The 19,323-nt window shown below is 48.6% G+C and overlaps 1 protein-coding gene across 2 annotated transcripts in view; it reads left to right on the top strand.

Annotated features, from left to right (window-relative positions):
* The window catches only part of LOC110535171 (divergent protein kinase domain 2A), an 80,719-nt gene that overhangs the window by 16,862 nt on the left and 44,534 nt on the right, over positions 1–19,323 (top strand). For both annotated transcript variants that reach the window (XM_036934662.2, XM_036934663.2), the window contains exon 2: positions 1,531–2,404. In XM_036934662.2, the coding sequence (XP_036790557.1) occupies positions 1,751–2,404 (654 nt within the window). In that variant the 5' untranslated portion in view covers positions 1,531–1,750. The remainder of the gene's footprint in view (positions 1–1,530; positions 2,405–19,323) is intronic.

Genomic DNA, 19,323 nt, shown 5'->3' with positions numbered 1-19,323 from the left:
GTGGGCCATCTCGTTTCTGTATAGAAGGAGAGGGGCTGCGGGCCATCTCGTTTCTGTATAGAAGGAGAGGGGCTGTGGGCCATCTTGTTTCTGTATAGAAGGAGAGGGGCTGTGGGCCATCTCGTTTCGGTATAGAAGGAGAGGGGCTGTGGGCCATCTCGTTTCTGTATAGAAGGAGAGGGGCTGCGGGCCATCTCGTTTCTGTATAGAAGGAGAGGGGCTGCGGGCCATCACGTTTCTGTATAGAAGGAGAGGGGCTGTGGGCCATCTCGTTTCGGTATAGAAGGAGAGGGGCTGTGGGCCATCTCGTTTCTGTATAGAAGGAGAGGGGCTGCGGGCCATCTCGTTTCTGTATAGAAGGAGAGGGGCCGAGGGCCATCTCGTTTCTGTATAGAAGGAGAGGGGCTGTGGGCCATCTCGTTTCTGTATAGAAGGAGAGGGGCTGTGGGCCATCTCGTTTCGGTATAGAAGGAGAGGGGCTGTGGGCCATCTCGTTTCTGTATAGAAGGAGAGGGGCTGCGGGCCATCTCGTTTCGGTATAGAAGGAGACGGGCTGTGGGCCATCTCGTTTCTGTATAGAAGGAGAGGGGCTGCGGGCCATCTCGTTTCTGTATAGAAGGAGAGGGGCTGTGGGCCATCTTGTTTCTGTATAGAAGGAGAGGGGCTGTGGGCCATCTCGTTTCGGTATAGAAGGAGAGGGGCTGCGGGCCATCTCGTTTCTGTATAGAAGGAGAGGGGCTGCGGGCCATCTCATTTCTGTATAGAAGGAGAGGGGCTGCGGGCCATCTCGTTTCTGTATAGAAGGAGAGGGGCTGCGGGCCATCTCGTTTCTGTATAGAAGGAGAGGGGCTGTGGGCCATCTCGTTTCGGTATAGAAGGAGAGGGGCTGTGGGCCATCTCGTTTCTGTATAGAAGGAGAGGGGCTGCGGGCCATCTCGTTTCTGTATAGAAGGAGAGGGGCTGTGGGCCATCTCGTTTCTGTATAGAAGGAGAGGGGCTGTGGGCCATCTCGTTTCGGTATAGAAGGAGAGGGGCTGCGGGCCATCTCGTTTCTGTATAGAAGGAGAGGGGCTGTGGGCCATCTCGTTTCGGTATAGAAGGAGAGGGGCTGTGGGCCATCTCGTTTCTGTATAGAAGGAGAGGGGCTGCGGGCCATCTCGTTTCTGTATAGAAGGAGAGGGGCTGTGGGCCATCTCGTTTCTGTATAGAAGGAGAGGGGCTGTGGGCCATCTCGTTTCGGTATAGAAGGAGAGGGGCTGCGGGCCATCTCGTTTCTGTATAGAAGGAGAGGGGCTGCGGGCCATCTCGTTTCTGTATAGAAGGAGAGGGGCTGTGGGCCATCTCGTTTCTGTATAGAAGGAGAGGGGCTGTGGGCCATCTCGTTTCTGTATAGAAGGAAGCCCAGAGATGAGGTTATTATGAATCAAAAGAGACATATGGAGTAACTGTTGTGAAATGTATCCTTGTATTTCGCTGGCGTCTTGTGTAATGTTCTCCTCTCTCTCTTTGTCTCTCTCTGCTTGGTTGCAGGCTCACCGGTCGAGGCTCAAGGTTCAACAGACACAGACGGGGAGAACATGACTCACAGACCTGTGCCAGATCTTGGCATGGGGCCAGTGTGCCAGCCTCACCCCTACCAGGCCCTCTGATGCCCCAGTGAAACATGACCGAGAGGCTGTGAGGCTAGGATAGCCACCCCGTCCCAACAATACTCTCAACAGTTCCCCTAAACTCTCCATCCTGCCCCACCATGCTGCGTTTCCTGCCTCTGAAGCTGGGTCGTCTCTACCGTTGTCTGAAGCTTCTGCTGGTGGTGGGTCTGTTTGTTATCCTCCTGATGAACACCCACAACCTGTTCGCCTCCTTCCAGAAGAACGAGCTGACGGACCGCCGGTTCATCAACCTCAACAAGTGCCCCGCCTGCTTCGGCACCAGCTGGTGCAGGAAGTTCATGAACGGCCAGGTGTCTTTCGAGACCTGGGGACGCCTGCGCTTCCTGGATGTCTTCAACGTCAAGAACGTGTACTTCGCCCAGTACGGAGAGCCGCGCGAGGGGACGAGGCGCGTGGTGCTCAAACGCCTGGGATCCAATCAGGAGCTGGCGGACATCGACCAGAAGATCTGTAAGAGAGCTACTGGCCGTCCGCGCTGCGACCTCATCCAGGCCATGTACAAGACGGAGTTCGCCAGGCTGAACGGGGACGTGAGGCTGCTGACCCCTGAGGTGGTAGAGGGCTGGTCTGACCTGGTGCACTGCCCCTCCCAGAGGCTGCTGGACAGGGTGGTGCGACGTTATGCCGAAACCAAAGACTCTGGCAGCTTCCTGCTGAAGAACCTGAAGGACACCGAGAGGATGCAGTTACTGATGACCCTGGCCTTCAACCCTGAGCCCCTCCTACTACAGGTAGGAACTAAGGCCTTTTTAATTCCCTGTTCTCTTCTCGTGTTTCCTCTGTGTTACTGTATTTAAAAGGTTAAGGTGTTTTCGTTGTTTCCTATTGGTTATTACCTTCTGATTGAGATGCAGTGTTAAGCCTGCTGACATGTTTTAGAGAAGCCAGGTGCCAGTTATACTGTTAGGTATTTTCCCAGAGCTCTACAGTGTGAGAATTTGACCAGAATGTTCAGCTTAAAAATGTACATGTATAAACTAGGCTTGGGCAGTATGCCGTATACTGGGGTATTGTATAAACTAGGCTTGGGCAGTATACCGTACATACCGTATACTGGGGTATTTAGAAAACGCCACAGGATGGTTTTTCAATACCGTTGAAACTGTTTATTTTTAAGTTTCTTTATTTCTACACAGTACCAGTCAAAGGGTTGGACACCTACTCATTCAAGGGTTTTTATTTATTGTTACTGTTTTCTTATTTCTCTCAAATGTTGAGAGAGAGAGAGAGCATTTCTCCTTTGCCAAGATAATCCATCCACCTGACAGGTGTGGCAAATCAAGAAGTAGGTTAAACAGCATGATGATTACAAAGGTGCACCTTGTGCTGGGGACAATAAAAGGCCACTTTAAAATGTGCAGTTTTGTCGCTTCCAACACTCCCTCGCTACATATTCGTCGCCAGACCCACTGGCTCCAGGTCATCTACAAGTCCATGCTAGGTAAAGCTCCGCCTTATCTCAGTTCACTGGTCACGATGGCAACACCCACCCGTAGCACGCGCTCCAGCAGGTGTATCTCACTGATCATCCCTAAAGCCAACACCTCATTTGGCCGCCTTTCGTTCCAGTTCTCTGCTGCCTGTGACTGGAACGAATTGCAAAGATCACTGAAGTTGGAGACTTATCTCCCTCACCAACTTCAAACATCTGCTATCTGAGCAGCTAACCGATCGCTGCAGCTGTACATAGTCCATCGGTAAATAGCCCACCCATTTTACCTACCTCATCCCCATACTGTTTTTATTTATTTTCTTTCCTGCTCTTTTGCACACCAGTATCTCTACCTGCACATGTTCATCTGATCATTTATCACTCCAGTGTTAATCTGCTAAATTGTAATTATTCGCCTACCTCCTCATGCCTTTTGCACACAATGTATATATAGACTCCCCTTTTTTCTACTGTGTTATTGACTTGTTAATTGTTTACTCCATGTGTAACTCTGTGTTGTCTGTTCACACTGCTATGCTTTATCTTGGCCAGGTCGCAGTTGCAAATGAGAACTTATTCTCAACTATCCTACCCGGTTAAATAAAGGTGTTCTCAACTAGCCTACCTGGTTAAATAAAGGTGTTCTCAACTAGCCTACCTGGTTAAATAAAGGTGTTCTCAACTAGCCTACCTGGTTAAATAAAGGTGTTCTCAACTAGCCTACCTGGCTAAATAAAGGTGTTCTCAACTAGCCTACCTGGTTAAATAAAGGTGTTCTCAACTAGCCTACCTGGTTAAATAAAGGTGTTCTCAACTAGCCTACCTGGTTAAATAAAGGTGTTCTCAACTAGCCTACCTGGTTAAATAAAGGTGTTCTCAACTAGCCTACCTGGTTAAATAAAGGTGTTCTCAACTGGCCTACCTGGTTAAATAAAGGTGTTCTCAACTAGCCTACCTGGCTAAATAAAGGTGTTCTCAACTAGCCTACCTGGTTAAATAAAGGTGTTCTCAACTAGCCTACCTGGTTAAATAAAGGTGTTCTCAACTAGCCTACCTGGTTAAATAAAGGTGTTCTCAACTAGCCTACCTGGTTAAATAAAGGTGTTCTCAACTAGCCTACCTGGTTAAATAAAGGTGTTCTCAACTAGCCTACCTGGTTAAATAAAGGTGCAATAAAAATAAAGTTGTTTAAAAAAAAGAAGGAATTTGGCAGTAAGTCCAACCGGCCTCACAACCAGAGACCACGTTTAACCACTCCAGCCCAGGACCTCCACATCCTTTTTCTTCACCCCTGGAATCGTCTGTAAACTCATTCTGATTGGCCGGGTCTGGCTCCCCAGTGGGTGGGCCTATGCCCTCCCAGGCCCAGCCATTGCTGCGCCCCTGTCCAGTCATGTATTTATTAGACTGTTAGAATGGTGACGCATCATTAACTGAATATGTCAAGTTGGCTTTAAGGCCTATGTTTTTTTCACTAGGAATGACAGTTGTTAGTCCACTATTTATCAAGCCTTGGTGCTCATGCTTGGGCACCTTGCAGGTTGATATGCATCTGATGCGTATGCTAAAGATGACGCTTCGCTAGCGGGTACTGATAGGCTGAAAGGCCAGGAGGTTCTAGTGTTGAAGGTGCAGGAAACCCTTATGCCCTGAGGGGGCTCTGCAGGAAACCCTTCTGCCCTGAGGGGGCTCTGCAGGAAACCCTTCTGCCCTGAGGGGGCTCTGCAGGAAACCCTTCTGCCCTGAGGGGGCTCTGCAGGAAACCCTTATGCCCTGAGGGGGCTCTGCAGGAAACCCTTATGCCCTGAGGGGGCTCTGCAGGAAACCCTTATGCCCTGAGGGGGCTCTGCAGGAAACCCTTATGCCCTGAGGGGGCTCCGCAGGAAACCCTTCTGCCCTGAGGGGGCTCTGCAGGAAACCCTTCTGCCCTGAGGGGGCTCTGCAGGAAACCCTTCTGCCCTGAGGGGGCTGTCAGTCAGGAGAGGAACAGAACAGGGCTCTATTAGGACCTGATCTAGACAGTCACTACCAGCTGGTAGGATGGATAACCTACGGGGGCAACTAGTCTAAATGACGGACGCCCTACGGGGGCAACTAGTCTAAATGACGGACGACCTACGGGGGCAACTAGTCTCAATGACGGACGACCAACGGGGGCAACTAGTCTCAATGACGGACGACCAACGGGGGCAACTAGTCTCAATGACGGATGACCTACGGGCGCAACTAGTCTAAATGACGGATGACCTACGGGGGCAACTAGTCTCAATGACGGATGACCTACGGGGGCAACTAGTCTCAATGACGGATGACCTATGGGGGGGGCTACTACCCCCTCCCTCCCGTTTCACGGCCTTCCCCCACCCTGCTGCAGCACACAGAGCAGCAGTCTCCCAAGTCAGACAGCAAACAAGTTCCCACATTTAAAATAAATAAATAAAAAAATAAACACGTATTTTCAACTATCTGGAGAGAAAGAAAATGTCATGGTTATTATTTGAAGTAAACCGGGACATAGTGTACAGTGCCAAACCTTCTGTAAATTACAGGGGAGGTAGCTTCCTTCCTCTGCCAGAGATCGTTAGCCTTAGCCACTTAGCATCAATCAGACCCACCTCATAACCAACCTGCAGCTTGTTCATCGAAATACGTCCTCCAATATATGAGGAAGTGTTATGGAGTGCTGTGGTGGGGCCTTCCTCTGAAGGGCAGGGATTTGCCTAGTTAGACCTACTGAGTTACTGCATATTTACAGTAAATGGAGGACAGGTTTGATTTATTCAAAGTGGGATGGTGTGTGAGTAAAACTGAAGCCAATCCATAGACTATTTCTGTGTCTTCCCTTTCAACAGTATACAGTAGCACAGTGTTAACACGGGTCCTGGGTACCCACAAGGTTATCCATTTAGTTACTAAAATCTTCACCTATTTGAGTTCCCAGGACCTGGATTGGAAAACACTGCAGGACCACTTCTGCAATCTCTCTGACTGACCGGGGGTTAGTTGGAGGCGGGGGGTTAGTTGGAGGCGGGGGGTTAGTTGGAGGCGGGGGGTTAGTTGGAGGCGGGGGGTTAGTTGGAGGCGGCGGGTTAGTTGGAGGCGGCGGGTTAGTTGGAGGCGGGGGGTTAGTTGGAGGCGGGGGGTTAGTTGGAGGCGGCGGGTTAGTTGGAGGCGGCGGGTTAGTTGGAGGCGGGGGTTAGTTGGAGGCGGGGGTTGAATACTTTCAATTGGCGGAAGCCGTCATTGGCAACGTCCATATTTAAATGGTTTTTATGCATCTAGAGTCCTCTATCTAACTCTGACCTGGGTTCTAGAGTCCTCTATCTAACTCTGACCTGGGTTCTAGAGTCCTCTATCTATCTCTGACCTGGGTTCTAGAGTCCTCTATCTAACTCTGACCTGGGTTCTAGAGTCCTCTATCTAACTCTGACCTGGGTTCTAGAGTCCTCTATCTATCTCTGACCTGGGTTCTAGAGTCCTCTATCTATCTCTGACCTGGGTTCTAGAGTCCTCTATCTATCTCTGACCTGGGTTCTAGAGTCCTCTATCTATCTCTGACCTATGTTCTAGAGTCCTCTATCTAACTCTGACCTGGGTTCTAGAGTCCTCTATCTAACTCTGACCTGGGTTCTGTCATCCCTGTACCGTATGGTGTCATCCCTGTACCGTATGGTGTCATCCCTGTACCGTATGGTGTCATCTCTGTACTGTATGGTGTCATCCCTGTACCGTATGGTGTTATCCCCTGTCATCCCTGTATCATCCTGCATGTCCAGATCACGTAATATATATGGCCCCACTCTCCACATCAATTTCCCCTCCCCCCGGTGATTTACAAGCAACTAATCAATTGCAATTTCATTTGGCATTGACCGTATCTCGTGACGGGTTGGGACAATAATGGGCCTAGCCTGTGTAGACTTTCAATATTGTGACGTGACCTCCAATCCCTCACTCAGCCCCCTACACCTCCAGACATCTGGAAGGACAAAGACCAGATCAGTCCTTTAGTTAAGCCAATCTGTCAAATCTGATTAGCCTTGTGTGGTCCGTCTCTCTCTCTCTCTATCCCTCTTCCTCTATCCGTCTCGCTCTCTCTCTCCCTCTTGTGTCTGCTCTAAAAACCTTTGCGTTGCGGATTATTCCATCAGCGTTTTATGGCCATTATACCTCAGCTCCGAGGCTTGGTGAATCATCTCCTGTCCTCATCTTACAGACACATTTCAACTCTACCATCTTGTGTTTACTGGTGGTCATGAGTAATGGATCAGGGTGGGAACTGTGGGCAGGAGAGGAACCCTGGGGGTCCCTGGGACGGAGACGAGATGAATGGCTCGTGGGCAGACAGGGTCCAGTATATGTTGGGGAGAGGCACCTCAGGGCTGTTTTTAATGACCTTTGACTGTTCAGAGTCCTTGCGCTGCTCGGGGTCATTGAGTCAAAAAGGAGAACATTTTCTGAGAGACTGTGTGGGGGAGGGAGGCGAACAGTTAGCAGCACTAAAACCATCAATATTTAAACGCTGTAATGGGTCTGTTCTGTTTCCAGCTACAGGCTGTAATGGGTCTGTTGTGTTTCCAGCTACAGGCTGTAATGGGTCTGTTCTGTTTCCAGCTACAGGCTGTAATGGGTCTGTTCTGTTTCCAGCTACAGGCTGTAATGGGTCTGTTCTGTTTCCAGCTACAGGCTGTAATGGGTCTGTTCTGTTTCCAGCTACAGGCTGTAATGGGTCTGTTCTGTTTCCAGCTACAGGCTGTAATGGGTCTGTTCTGTTTCCAGCTACAGGCTGTAATGGGTCTGTTCTGTTTCCAGCTACAGGCTGTAATGGGTCTGTTCTGTTTCCAGCTACAGGCTGTAATGGGTCTGTTCTGTTTCCAGCTACAGGCTGTAATGGGTCTGTTCTGTTTCCAGCTACAGGCTGTAATGGGTCTGTTCTGTTTCCAGCTACAGGCTGTAATGGGTCTGTTCTGTTTCCAGCTACAGGCTGTAATGGGTCTGTTGTGTTTCCAGCTACAGGCTGTAATGGGTCTGTTCTGTTTCCAGCTACAGGCTGTAATGGGTCTGTTGTGTTTCCAGCTACAGGCTGTAATGGGTCTGTTCTGTTTCCAGCTACAGGCTGTAATGGGTCTGTTCTGTTTCCAGCTACAGGCTGTAATGGGTCTGTTCTGTTTCCAGCTACAGGCTGTAATGGGTCTGTTGTGTTTCCAGCTACAGGCTGTAATGGGTCTGTTCTGTTTCCAGCTACAGGCTGTAATGGGTCTGTTCTGTTTCTAAGGGGATTTATTTATTTTTTCTCCCACTGACAAAGAATCTGCGACAGACAGACAGACAGACAGACAGACAGACAGACAGACAGACAGACAGACAGACAGACAGACAGACAGACAGACAGACAGACAGACAGACAGACACCTCTATACTGTTTGAGGATCCCCCATTTTAAAGGGTAGGTACTAGAGGTTTGATTGATTAATCGGAATGGCCGATTTAATTAGAGACGGTTTTCATAACAATCGGAAATCGTTATTTTTGCGCGACGATTAAAAAAAATAAAAATAATGTAATATAATACATTTATTTTTTTGAAATGTATTTTTTTATACCTTTATTTAACTAGGCAAGTCAGTTAACAACACATTCTTATTTTCAATGACGGCCTAGGAACGGTGGGTTACCTGCCTTGTTCAGGGGCAGAACGACAGATTTTCACCTTGTCAGCTCGGGGGATCCAAATCTTGCAACCTTACAGTTAATTAGTCCGACGCAATAACTACCTGCCTCTCTCTCGTTGCACTCCACAAGGAGACTGTTACGCGAATGCAATCAATCATAATCACTAGTTAACTACACATGGTTGATGATATTACTAGATATTATCTAGCGTGTCCTGCGTTGCATATAATCTGACTGAGCATACAAGTATCTGACTGAGCGGTGGTAGGCAGAAGCAGGCGCGTAAACATTCATTCAAACAGCACTTTAGTGCGTTTTGCCAGCAGCTCTTCGTTTTGCATCAAGCATTGCCCTGTTTATGACTTCAAGCCTATCAACTCCCGAGATGAGGCTGGTGTAACCGAAGTGAAATGGCTAGCTAGTTAGCGCACGCCAACTAGAGGGACGGAAGCTATACTGTTACACTGGCAATACTAAAGTGCCTATAAGAACATCCAATAGTCAAAGGTTAATGAAATACAAATGGTATAGAGAGAAATAGTCCTATAATTCCTATAATAACTACAACCTAAAACTTCTTACCTGGGAATATTGAAGACTCATGTTAAAATGAACCACCAGCTTTCATATGTTCTCATGTTCTGAGCAAGGAACTGAAACGTTAGCTTTCTGACATGGCACATATTGCACTTTTACTTTCTTCTCCAACACTTTGTTTTTGCATGATTTAAACCAAATTGAACGTGTTTCATTATTTATTTGAGGCTAAATTGATTTTATTGATGTATTATATTAAGTTAAAATAAGTGTTAATTCAGTATTGTTGTAATTGTCATTATTAAAAATTTACAAAAATAAAAAAATTGTCCAATTAATCGGTATCAGCTTTTTTTTGGTCCTCCAATAATCGGTATTGGTATCGGCGTTGACACACCATAATCGGTCGACCTCTACCCTAGACCAGGGCTCTCTAACCTTTAACCTGGAGTGCTACCATCCTGTAGGTTTTTGTTCCAACCCTAATCTAACAAACCGGCCTTGCGTTAAGAACAATTTACCCCTCGTTTCCAAGCATGTGACTGTGGTAGCTCTTTGAACCGAAGCCTTGTCTGCTCAGTCAAGCCCATCAAAACCGAAGCCTTGTCTGCTCAGTCAAGCCCACAATAGGACATGACAGGCCCTAGGGCACAGTTTCCCAAACTCGGTCCTGGGGACCCCAGGGGGAGCATGTTTTGTTTTTTGCACTAGAACTACACAGCCGATTTAAATAATCCACTAATCCTCAAGGTTTGACCATTTGATTCAGCTGTGTACTGTTAAGGTAAAACGTGCTACCCTTTGGGTCCAAAGGACTGAGTTTGGGAAACGTTGCACGAGGGGTTAATAAGTCAGTAACTGAGTGTACAAAACAGTAATATTGAGTTGCAACCCCTTTCTCCCTCAGAACAGCCTCATTGCGTCAGGACATGGACTCTACAAGGTGTTGAAAGCGCAGGGATGCTGGTCCATGTTGGCTCCAATGCTTCCCACTGTTGTCAAGTTGGCTGGATGTCCTTTGGGTGGTGGACCATTCTAGGAGTTAACATGGCCACTATAGGACATGACAGGCCCCTAGGCGTTAACATGACAGGCCCCTAGGCGTTAACATGACAGGCCCCTAGGCGTTAACATGACAGGCCCCTAGGCGTTAACATGACAGGCCCCTAGGCGTTAACATGACAGGCCCCTAGGGGTTAACATGACAGGCCCCTAGGGGTTAACATGACAGGCCCCTAGGGGTTAACATGACAGGCCCCTAGGGGTTAACATGACAGGCCCCTAGGGGTTAACATGGCAGGCCCCTAGGGGTTAACATGACAGGCCCCTAGGCATTAACATGACAGGCCCCTAGGCGTTAACATGACAGGCCCCTAGGCGTTAACATGACAGGCCCCTAGGGGTTAACATGACAGGCTCCTAGGGGTTAACATGACAGGCCCCTAGGGGTTAACATGACAGGCCCCTAGGGGTTAACATGACAGGCCCCTAGGGGTTAACATGGCAGGCCCCTAGGGGTTAACATGGCAGGCCCCTAGGGGTTAACATGGCAGGCCCCTAGGGGTTAACATGGCAGGCCCCTAGGGGTTAACATGACAGGCCCCTAGGGGTTAACATGACAGGCCCCTAGGGGTTAACATGACAGGCCCCTAGGGGTTAACATGACAGGCCCCTAGGGGTTAACATGACAGGCCCCTAGGGGTTAACATGACAGGCCCCTAGGGGTTAACATGACCGGCCCTAGGAGTTAACATGACAGGCCCTAGGCGTTAACACGGTCACTGTAGGACCTGTATGGTTAACTCATCTCCTCCAGACAATCTGTTCTTCAGATGCCATCCCCATCCTCCCCCTCACCAAACCTGACATGGAGATACACTACCTGCCCCAATTCATAGTGCCAACTGTAAAGTTTGGTGGAGGAGGAATAATGGTCTTTGGCTGTTTTCAAATAATGGCTGGGGCTGTTTTTCATGATTCGGACTAGGTCCTTTCGTTCCAATGAAGGGAAATCTTAACGCTACAGCATACAATGACATTCTAGATGATTCTGTGCTTCAAACTTTGTGGCAACAGATTGAGGAAGGCCCTTTCCAGTTTCAGCATGAGAATACTCCCGTGCACAAAGCGAGGTCCATACAGAAATGGTTTGTCGAGATTGGTGTGGAAGAACTTGACTGCCCTGCATTGAGCCCTGACCTCAACCCCATTGAACACCTTTGGAATGAATTGGAACTCCGACTTGCGAGCCAGGCCTAATCGCCCAACATCAGTGTCCGACCTCACTAATGCTCTTGTTGCTGAATGGAAGCAAGTCCCCTCATCAATGTTCCAACATCTAGTGGAAAACCTTCCCAGAAGAGTGGAGGCTGTTATAGCATCAATGTTCCAACATCTAGTGGAAAGCCTTCCCAGAAGAGTGGAGGCTGTTATAGCAGCAAAGGAGGGACCAACTCCATATTAATGCCCATGATTTTGGAATGAGATGTTGGACGAGCAGGTGTCCACATACTTTTGTTGTATAGCAGTACACTTTCTTTCAATGTCCTCTCTTCTCTCCAATGAATAAATTGGCGTCTAACACTGGAACCGAACCGAAGGAGAGAGCCTGGGAGAGAGCCTGGGAGAGAGCCTGGAACCGAACCGAAGGAGAGAGCCTGGGAGAGAGCCTGGGAGAGAGCCTGGAACCGAACCGAAGGAGAGCCTGGGAGAGAGCCTGGAACCGGACCGAAGGAGAGAGCCTGGGAGAGAGCCTGGGAGAGAGCCTGGGAGAGAGCTGAAAAGATAGGGGGATAAAGAGGTAGGAAAGAAAGGCAGAAAACTGAAGTAGGCAGTCTGTCTCGACACGACCCCAGCTCAAATTATCCTCCCAATATTCTTTCGACAGAGGCAACGTTCCCAGAGCTCTGAACAAACACACCGCCGCTTGTTTGCATTTCTAAAAGGACATCTCGTGCTCCGTTTGTTTGATTTTAATGAGCGTTGGTGTAATCTAATATACATGCTTATCCTTATTTATGTAACAGAATCAAAGTAAGCCACGTAAACCTCGATGTCGAGGATGCTAGGTCAGGTCTGTTTATTTGGTAGAGCAAAGCCCTTGTTTGATTTGGAATCGTGACAGCGACTGTTCGTCCTGCTCGCTTGTTGTCCAAGTCTCCAACCTCTTCTGGTCCCTCGATGGTTGAGGTCCACTGTCTGTCTGAATAGTATTCACATTGCTACTAGTGTGGCTCCAGACGCTGTGAATTACACGAGGGGCTTGTGTAACGGTGCTTAACCCAGGCTCTCATGCTCCCAAAGCCCCTTTCGTTATTCTGTAGGGTCTTTGTGTACTGACTGAATCATGTTAGGAGTTATCTTGGCTTGAAAACCCCTCTAAGGCTCGGCAATATATCAAGTTCATTCGGATTTTAATGTTTTAGCTCGATATTCCAAATGCCTGTATACCAAGAATTTATGTTGTTTTTTTGTGTTTTTCTGAGCGTTTTATGCCCGCTTGTTCTCTTGTTGTATTTTTCGTCTCATCTTCTTCGCTCCTTCTGTGCTGTGTTCACCTTCCCGTTTATACACACAACAACCCTCTCCCCCTGCTACACACACCAAGCCCCTCCCCCTGCTACTCACACCAAGCCCCTCCCCCTTCTACTCACACCAAGCCCCTCCCCCTTCTACTCACACCAATGTTCACCTTCCCATTTATACTCACACCAAGCCCCTCCCCCTGCTACTCACACCAAGCCCCTCCCCCTGCTACTCACACCAAGCCCCTCCCCCTGCTACTCACACCAATGTTCACCTTCCCATTTATACACACACCAAGCCCCTCCCCCTGCTACTCACACCAAGCCCCTCCCCCTGCTACTCACACCAAGCCCCTCCCCCTTTTACTCACACCAATGTTCACCTACCCCCTCCTACTCACACCAAGCCCCTCCCCCTGCTTCTCACACCAATGTTCACCTTCCCCTGTTTATGTCTCAACTCTTCAAACTGCCTGCGGAGCTGACGCTACTAAAACGGGAGTATCAATGAACATTGATTCTGGAAAAGGAATGCTCAGTTTGTCGTGAGCGGTAGCGCTAGCAGCCTTTTAGCCAAAGACTGTTTTACTAGCTGTCTAGTCTGTGTTTTATAAATGTGCAATAAGAACAAAACAGCATTTATATAAGTAACTGGCAACTGGTTCTCATGCTGAGAAAAACATCCGAACAGAGTGGACAGGCTAGCTAGCCTGCTGCTCAAACCGTTGGAGACGAACAGCAGGATGTGTTCATAACAATTCAACTGTTCTACCTTGTTATCTAGCAGATAGATCCACGTTGACTCAACTTGAAATGTAAAAGATTAGCTGGCTAATCACTAGCGCCTGGGCTAATCACTAGCGCCTGGGCTAATCACTAGCGCCTGGGCTAATCACTAGGGCCTGGGCTAATCACTAGCGCCTGGGCTAATCACTAGCGCCTGGGCTAATCACTAGCGCCTGGGCTAATCACTAGCGCCTGGGCTAATCACTAGCGCCTGGGCTAATCACTAGGGTCTGGGCTAATCACTAGGGGCTGGGCTAATCACTAGGGCCTGGGCTAATCACTAGCGCCTGGGCTAATCACTAGCGCCTGGGCTAATCACTAGGGCCTGGGCTAATCACTAGGGCCTGGGCTAATCACTAGGGCCTGGGCTAATCACTAGCGCCTGGGCTAATCACTAGCGCCTGGGCTAATCACTAGCGCCTGGGCTAATCACTAGCGCCTGGGCTAATCACTAGGGTCTGGGCTAATCACTAGGGGCTGGGCTAATCACTAGGGCCTGGGCTAATCACTAGGGCCTGGGCTAATCACTAGCGCCTGGGCTAATCACTAGGGCCTGGGCTAATCACTAGCGCCTGGGCTAATCACTAGGGCCTGGGCTAATCACTAGCGCCTGGGCTAATCACTAGCGCCTGGGCTAATCACTAGCGCCTGGGCTAATCACTAGGGCCTGGGCTAATCACTAGCGCCTGGGCTAATCACTAGCGCCTGGGCTAATCACTAGGGCCTGGGCTAATCGCTAGCGGTTTGAAATGCAGTGTATTTTACTTTTAATTGCACAACAAATCTTATTTGTTGAAACATTTTTTTTTAATCCACAGTGCTTTTGGAAAGTATTCAGACCCCTTGACTTTCCACATTTTGTTACGTTACAGAATTATTCTAAAATGATGAGGGTGAAAAACAACATTTTAATTAAATCTACACACACTACCCATAATGACCAAAGCAAAAACAGGTTTTTAGAAATGTTTGCAAATGTATTACAAATAAACTGAAGTATCACACTTAGAATAAATATTCAGACCCTTTAGTCAGTATTTTGTTGAAGATACTTTGGCCACGAATACAACCTTGAGTCTTCTTGAGTATGACGCTACAAGCTTGGCACACCTGTATTTGGGGAGTTTTTCCCATTCACCTCTGCAGATCCTCTGCAGATCCTCTCAAGCTCTATCAGGTTGGATGGGAAGCTGCACAGCTACGTATCTTCTGGTCTCTCCTTGAGATGGTTGATCGGGTTCAAGTCCGGGCTCTGGTTGGGCCACTCAAGGACATTCCCGAAGGCACTACTGCATTGTCTTGGCTGTGCTTAGGGTCGTTGTCCTGTTGGAAGGTGAACCTTCGCCCCAGTCTGAGGTCCTGAGCGCTCTGGAGCAGGTTTTCATCAAGGATCTCTCTGTACTTTGCTCCGTTCATCTTTCCCTCAATCCTGACTAGTCTCCCAGTCCCTGCAGCTGAAAAACATTCCCACAGCATGATGCTGCCACCACCGTGCTTCACCGTAGGGATTGTGCAAGGTTTCCTCGAGACGTGCTGCGTGGCGTTCAGGCCAAAGAGTTCAATCTTGGTTTCATCAGACCAGAGAATCTTGTTTCTCATGGTCTGAGAGTCCTTTTATGTGCCTTTTGGCAAACTTCAAGCAGGCTGTTGTGTCTTTTACTTTGGAATGACTTCCATCTGGCCACTCTTCCATAAAGGCCATAAAGTGCTACAGCTATTGTCCTTCTGGAATGTTCTCCCATCTCCACAGAGCAACTCTGGAGCTCTGTCAGAGTGACCATCAGGTTCTTGGTCATCTGGCTGGGCGGCCAGCTCTAGGAAGAGTCTTTATGGTTCCAAACTTCTTCCATTTAATAATGATGGAGGCCACTGTGTTCTTGGGGACCTTCAATGCTGCAGAAATGTTTTGGTACCCTTCCCCAGATCTGTGCCTCGACACAATCCTGTCTCGGAGCTCAACTGACAATTCCTTTGACCTCATGGCTTTGTTTTTGCTCTGACGTGCACTGTCAACTTTGGGACCTTTATATAGACAGGTGTGTGCCTTTCCAAATCATCTCCAATCAATTGAATTTACCGCAGGTGGACTCCAGTCAAGTTGTAGAAACATCACAAGGATGATCAATAGAAACGGGATGCACCTGAGCTCTATTTCGAGTCTCATACCAAAGAGTCTGAATACTTATGTAAATATAGTGTTTCTGTTTGATTTATTTGTAATAAATGTACTAACATTTCTAAAAACCTGTTTTCACTTTGTCATTGTGAGGTATTGTGATGTCATTGTGAGGTATTGTGATGTCATTGTGAGGTATTGTGATGTCATTATGAGGTATTGTGATGTCATTGTGAGGTATTGTGATGTCATTGTGAGGTATTGTGATGTCATTATGAGGTATTGTGATGTCATTGTGAGGTATTGTGATGTCATTGTGAGGTATTGTGATGTCATTGTGAGGTATTGTGATGTCATTATGAGGTATTGTGATGTCATTGTGAGGAAGAAATACTTTTTTTGAGTGAGGTTTTAATACATTTTAGAATAAGGCTGTAACATAACAATATGTGGAAAAATGAAAGCGGTCTGGAATACATTTCCGACTGCACTGTATATCGTGAATCGCCCATAAGTTTGAGGTCATATCGCCCTACTCCCCTCGTGAGAAAGGGGAGACGGGGGAGCAGAACCCTGGTGGTATAATCTCTCCTGTTTTGAATGAATGGGCCAGACGGCAGCTCACATTACGTTCTTATTCCCCCGACACACGGCACGCCATGGCAGCTCTCTTTGGTTAGGTAAATATTGTGGTTGCTCCTGTAGCCTCTATCACTCTAGCCCCCCCCCCCCCCCCCCAGCTGTTTCTCTCTTGTGCTTCGCTCCCAGCAGCTTTGTTCCCCCCCCAGCTCTCCAGCCCCGGAGAGGACGACCCCAATCATTGCTCCTGTCTCCCCCCAGTTGGTGTGTTTTTCTATAAGGCCAGGTTAACAAGGGCTCCCCTCCAGAGGAAGACACATCCTAAATGGCACCTTGTTCTCTATTTGGAGCAGTGCTTTTAACCAGGGCCCATAGGCTCTACAGTGGGGCAAAAAAGTATTTAGTCAGCCACCAATTGTGCAAGTTCTCCCACTTAAAAAGGTGAGAGGCCTGTAATTTTAATCCTAGGTACACTTCAACTATGACAGACAAAATGTGAAGGAAAAAAAAATCCCATTGTAGGATTTTCAGGTAACGAGTGGAGGACAGAGGAGCCTCTTAAAGAAGAAGTTACAGGTCTGTGAGAGCCAGAAATCTTGCTTATTTCCCCCCATAATTTGCGAATAAATTCATTAAAAATCCTACAATGTGATTTTCTGGATTTTTTTTCTCTCATTTTGTCTGTCATAGTTGAAGTCTACCTATGATGAAAATTACAGGCCTCTCTCATCTTTTTAAGTGGGAGAACTTGCACAATTGGTGGCTGACTAAATACTTTTTTGCCCCACTGTATGTAGTTCACCCATTAATGGCTCTGGTCAAAAGTAGTGCACTTTATAGGGAATAGGGTGCTATTGTATTTATTTACTGCTACCTCTCCGTCTGAGAGAATCATCTGATAAACGCTCTATGATATGGTGCTAACGGCTAGCAATAGCGTTCAACCCTTGGTGGGGGAGGGAGAGGGAGGGAGAGGGAGAGGGGGAGAATATGCTTCCAGTCCTTTCTTCGGCTGATATTAAAAAACTCTCCATTTGATGACGGGTACAATACGTCTCATCGCTCTGTAGCCTTCATTTATATAAGAAACCAGATGCACGGCTAGCTTTTCTATTTTGTCAACTCTCAGCCCTCAGGTCTGGAGCCAAGTTCCTGCCATGCTCGGTCTGCTTTTAGCCCGGTGGCCTGGACCGCCACCTACCTTGAGAGTACACACACACTCACACACACACACTCACACACACACACACACCTAATACTGTTCAAACAGGGATTTATGAGGTGGCTAGATGCACTGTGGCTTAGAGCAGGTTGGTCGGGGCCCAAAGTTTCAAGTGTCTGCCAAATCCAGAGTCTAAGGAACCTGACTCGGCATGCTACCATTCCTCATCCTCTGTGTCTATCTCCCTCGGTCCCCCTCGGTCTTGGTCCCCCTCGGTCTCATCTACCCTTGGTCTCCAGTGTCTAAGGAGCCTGACTCGGCATGCTACCATTCCTCATCCTGCTCTCATTCTCTCTGTAGAAGAGAATGGAGGAGGGGAGAGGGGCTCTCTGTCTTTCTGTTTCTTTGTCTCTCTCTCTCTGTCTCTCTCTGTCTTGCTCTCTGTCTCTCTGTCTCTCTATCAATTTTTCCACTCTGCCTCTCACACATACAAATCATATTTGCTGCCAGCTTTGTCTAGGCCCTCCCTTCTCTCTCTCACACACGTACACAAACTTCTCACTGACTATGTTACTGAATCCCACGTATGCATTATGCCAGGAGGGAGAGAGAAAGGGGAGAGAGGGGGGGGGGGGTGATGTCTGTCTGCCAGGGAGACAAGAAGAGGAGTTGTTAAACTGTGTGAGAGGTAGCTGGCTGCTGGACCAGACTGGACTGGCTGCTGGACCAGACTGGACTGGCTGCTGGACCAGACTGGACTGGCTGCTGGACCAGACTGGACTGGCTGCTGGACCAGACTGGACTGGCTGCTGGACCAGACTGGACTGGCTGCTGGACCAGACTGGACAGGCTGCTGGACCAGACTGGACAGGCTGCTGGACCAGACTGGACAGGCTGCTGGACCAGACTGGACTGGCTGCTGGACCAGACTGGACTGGCTGCTGGACCAGACTGGACTGGCTGCTGGACCAGACTGGACTGGCTGCTGGACCAGACTGGACTGGCTGCTGGACCAGACTGGATTGGCTGCTGGACCAGACTGGACTGGCTGCTGGACCAGACTGGACTGGCTGCTGGACCAGACTGGACTGGCTGCTGGACCAGACTGCACAAAAGGAATACCTATGTGAGAATGCTATTCATTGACGACAGCTCATCGTTCAACACTATAGTACCCTCAAAGTTCATCACTAAGCTAAGGATCCTGGGACTAAACACCTCCCTCTGCAACTGGAGCCTGGACTTCCTGACGGGCCGCCCCCAGGTGGTAAGGGTAGGTAGCAACACATCTGCCACGCTGATCCTCAATACTGGAGCCCCCCAGGGGTGCGTGCTCAGTCCCCTCTACTCCCTGTTCACCCATGACTGCATGGCCAGGCACAACTCCAATACCATCATTAAGTTTGCGGACGACAAAACGGCTGTAGGCCTGATCACCGACAACGACGAGACGGCCTGTAGGGAGAAGGTCAGAGACCTGGCTGGGTGGAGCCAGAATAACAACCTCTCCCTCAATGTAACCAAGACTAAAGAGATGATTGTGGACTACAGGAAAAGGAGGACCGAGCACGCCCCCATTCACATCGACTGGGCTGTAGTGGAGCAGGTTGAGAGCTTCAAGTTCCTTGGTGTCCACATTACCAACAAACTAGATTGGTCCAAACACACCAAGACAGTCGTGAAGAGGGCACGACAAAGCCTATTCCCCCTCAGGAAACTAAAAATATTTGACATGGGACCTGAGATCCTCAAAAGGTTCTACAGCTGCAACATCGAGAGCATCCTGACTGGTTGCATCACTGCCTGGTATAGAAACTGCTCGGCATCTGACCGCAAGGCAC

This window comes from Oncorhynchus mykiss, chromosome 11, assembly GCF_057628025.1.
Source record: "Oncorhynchus mykiss isolate SJ-2025 chromosome 11, ASM5762802v1, whole genome shotgun sequence".
Classification (NCBI taxonomy): domain Eukaryota; kingdom Metazoa; phylum Chordata; class Actinopteri; order Salmoniformes; family Salmonidae; genus Oncorhynchus; species Oncorhynchus mykiss.
The sequence above is the reverse complement of the archived record's forward strand: the minus strand, read 5'-3'. Positions and strand labels throughout refer to the sequence as shown.